We start from the raw sequence: 3,332 nt of genomic DNA, 5'->3' as shown, positions 1-3,332 counted from the left end.
CTGGGCACCGCCGTGGGCACGGGCGCCATCAACGTCTCCACCGCGCTGTGCATCGGCGCGGTCATGGAGTTTGCCGGCGCCGTCCTGTTCGGCAGCACCGTCACGAAGACCATCTCCTCCGGCGTCGTCGCCGTCGGCGCCGCCGCCCTCACGGCCCCGCTCTCGTACATGCTCGGCATGCTCGCCGTCCTCGTCGGCTGCACCGCATGGATGGTCATCGCTACCAACTTCGGCCTACCCGTCTCCTCCACGCACTCGGTCGTCGGCGCGCTTATCGGTCTCGCCATTGTTTCCGGCTGGGGCATCAACGACGCCGCCGTGCAGCGCATCGTCGCTAGCTGGTTTCTTAGCCCGCTCATTGGCGCCGTTGTCGCCACATCCCTGTACAAGCTCATTTCTATCACCATTATTAACGCAAAGAGACCCGCGGCTGCCACCCGAAAGTTTTTGCCCATTTTGGCAGGCGCTGCATCCTTTATTCTCACCCTCTTCGTCTTGGGCAAAGGCGCACGTTTCGCAGCTTTGACTCCTGACCACGTCCTTTACATTGCCTTGGCACTGTCTCTGGCCTGTGCTGGCATATCTGGCGCCTTGGCCACCGCCGTACATTCCAAGCAGTACATACCCAACAAGTTTGGTGTCAATACCGATGGAACCTTGGCTCCACAATCCCCGAGTAGTGGTAGCGGTGCCGGTGCCGGCGGCGGTGGTAGTGGCGGCCCCGGTGCAGGTATGGTCGGAGGCCAACTTTCCGTTGTCGAGCAACAGGAAGACGTAGAGCGCATATTCAAAGTCCTACAGGTCGTCACCGCCTGTTTGCTATCTTTTTCGCACGGCTCAAATGACGTATCTAATGCCATTGGGCCGTTCGCAGCCATGTATTCAATGTGGGTCAACAACGGCCGCATCGGAAGCATGGTCAGCATCCCCATGTGGGTGCTAGTTTTGGGAGGGCTAGGTATATCAACTGGGCTCGCTTTATTCGGAAGGCCCGTCATGGAGACTGTAGGTACAAAGATTACCAAACTGCGACCGACCATGGGATTTTCCGTCGAACTTAGCACAGCAATGACCGTTCTCATCGCCTCGGAACTCGGTCTACCCGTGTCCACAACCCACACCCTCATCGGATGTATCGTCGCCATCGGTATTTCCAACGGAGACCGAAAAGCCATCAACAACAAAGTCTTGATGTCTATTGCAGCCTCATGGGGAATCACCCTGCCAGTTTCCGCCCTCGTCACCATAGTCTTTTACCTTTTGCTTAGACCTTTTCTCCCTGTCGTCCCGGCCTTATTGTAGCGTGCAGATCAAAAACAAGGAAAACCGAGAAAAAAGAAAAAAAAAGCAACCCCACGCCAACGTGTGTCTTCAGACACCACTCAATTCCGACCTCACCTCATCCTCGACCGAGGCGGCCCCGCATCCAAGTCTCCACAAACTCTGCTGCAGTCCAGCCTCGCCCATCAGAACCGCGTAATCACGACTGCGATGATCGCAGCCACAAGACTGCCCCCGGCGATGGCGGCGACGAGGCCGGCGCTTTCGATGTTGACGTTTGTGAAGGGGCCGATATCAGCGCTGGTAGCGATCAGACGCGATACAAGGAGAGGGAGCGAAGCGGCAACCGGAGGAGGTGCTATCATCTGCGGGCGCTGCACGCGAGGCCTTGCAGACGGGGCGCCTGCTGCCCGATACGTGCGTGGCGATGTCCGCGTGGATGCCGGCGATCGAAGGGTCTGCGCGGAGCGGCCGGGCGTCCACAGCGACGGGGCGAAGGCGGAGCAGGCCATTTTCGTGTGGGGGGGATGGGGCAAGCGGAGCGCGGGCGATCGGGCGCGCGGAGGGGAGCGGGGAATCGAGCGCTTGACGGGGGCGGAGATTGCGGAATGGGGAGGGAGATTGGAAGGTGGCGGGCGTGCGAATTGAGGTCACGGAACGCAGATGCGGGGGAAGCGCGACGGAGCGAGATTACGGGGTCCCTGACACGTGTAGGCGTGGAAAGGATCGCGGTCTTTGCAGTGGGTGCATCCAGAAATTGCCACTCCAACACTGCGACACTTTTTGGCCAATCACAGGCCTCCGCTGGGCTGGAAATGTAGTGGGCGCCCCACCACTTCTGCTGAAGTGCAAGGACCCCCGAGGGGTCCTTGCACTCCGCCACTCTGCAATATGATAACATTTTGTGGGGAGTTGATCCCCTTCCTGCTCTCAGGATCAACACGGACGACCCAAAATTGCCCATATCCTATGATGGCCAGCCCAAAACGCACACAAGCTCTCGAAGAACTCGCAGTGCTCGCAACAGCAGCAGCATCTGTTGCTGCTGTTTCCCTCACATGGAGGGTTCTTCGAAGGAGAAGGATAAACGGGAGAAAACGAAGATCCCGAAAGCCCCCTCAGTATCGCCGAGCGGCATTGATCCGACAGGTGTACACCAGGCTGACAACGGCATGGAATCAAATTTTGTCATGCGGCATCGACGATGACTTTCTCCTCGCGACAAACTTCACAAAGGCCATCATTTTACAGCGTACTATGCCATTCTTTGAGTCTGAGCGCGTTGGGTTCAATTTTGGGAGCCCATACAGAAACGGTGTAAAGACGAGAGGACGTAAGCCTTTCCTTAACAGCATTGATTTGCTCGGTCTGGCGTTATGGTACATTAAAACAAAAGGAACAGTCTACAATATGTGCCCTATTTTTGGAATTGTATCCTCCAGCGTAAGTGTATGGTTAGACTACAGCTTAGAGGTGCTGATGCGCGTTGTTCGCAAACAAGAGCGAACTGATTTTGCAATCCGCTGGCCTACATTTGCCGAAATGAAGCTTTCAGCAGCTCTTCTCGAAAACAATCGGCAGAATGGAGGCCTGGTGGGACATCCGTAGGGATTGGGGCTAGTGCGACCTTGCATTCGTCGGGGCGCGGGCTGGTGCGGCATGCTTTGAGGTGGCAAACCGTGTGCGGAATGTTGGCGGCGGGGTGGATGTGGCATGTGTGGGTCTCGGGGGTCCCGTGGCTGCGGTTGGTGTGACTGGGTTGGGCGTGGCGGGGGTCGGGGGCGGGGTTACAACGTGTAAATCTTGATCGACGAGGTCAAGGATGACCTCGGCACCAGATGGGACTTGACGGGAAGCCATGGGCGCGAACAACGTCGCAATAATTGGGAGAGGAGTGGTGTTTGGCATGATGTTGGCATGTGTTGAAGTCAAGGAAAGCGAGAAGGCGGGGAAATGGTGTAAGACGGAATACGGCAGCCGCGCTCAGGTTTGGCGGGCTGAGTAGCGCAGTGGTGGCATAGTTGCATTTTTCGACATTTATCATACTGTAT

At 57.1% G+C, this 3,332-nt stretch overlaps 1 protein-coding gene across 1 annotated transcript; it reads left to right on the top strand.

Moving 5' to 3' along the window:
- The first annotated feature begins 63 nt into the window (after positions 1–63).
- On the top strand, positions 64–1,302 carry CHC_T00007015001 (hypothetical protein). Its single transcript, XM_005710389.1, has one exon. The coding sequence runs from the start codon at positions 64–66 to the stop codon at positions 1,300–1,302; it is 1,239 nt and encodes a 412-aa protein (XP_005710446.1).
- Positions 1,303–3,332: the final 2,030 nt, after the last annotated feature.

This window comes from Chondrus crispus, genomic scaffold (assembly GCF_000350225.1).
Source record: "Chondrus crispus Stackhouse genomic scaffold, scaffold_59, whole genome shotgun sequence".
Taxonomy (NCBI): domain Eukaryota; phylum Rhodophyta; class Florideophyceae; order Gigartinales; family Gigartinaceae; genus Chondrus; species Chondrus crispus.
This window is presented reverse-complemented; position numbering and strand designations above follow the sequence as displayed.

Bases quoted from the DNA above. Each gene is read 5' to 3' on its own strand.
- CHC_T00007015001 (XM_005710389.1), top strand. From the start codon at position 64: ATGGAGTTTGCCGGCGCCGTCCTGTTCGGCAGCACCGTCACGAAGACC.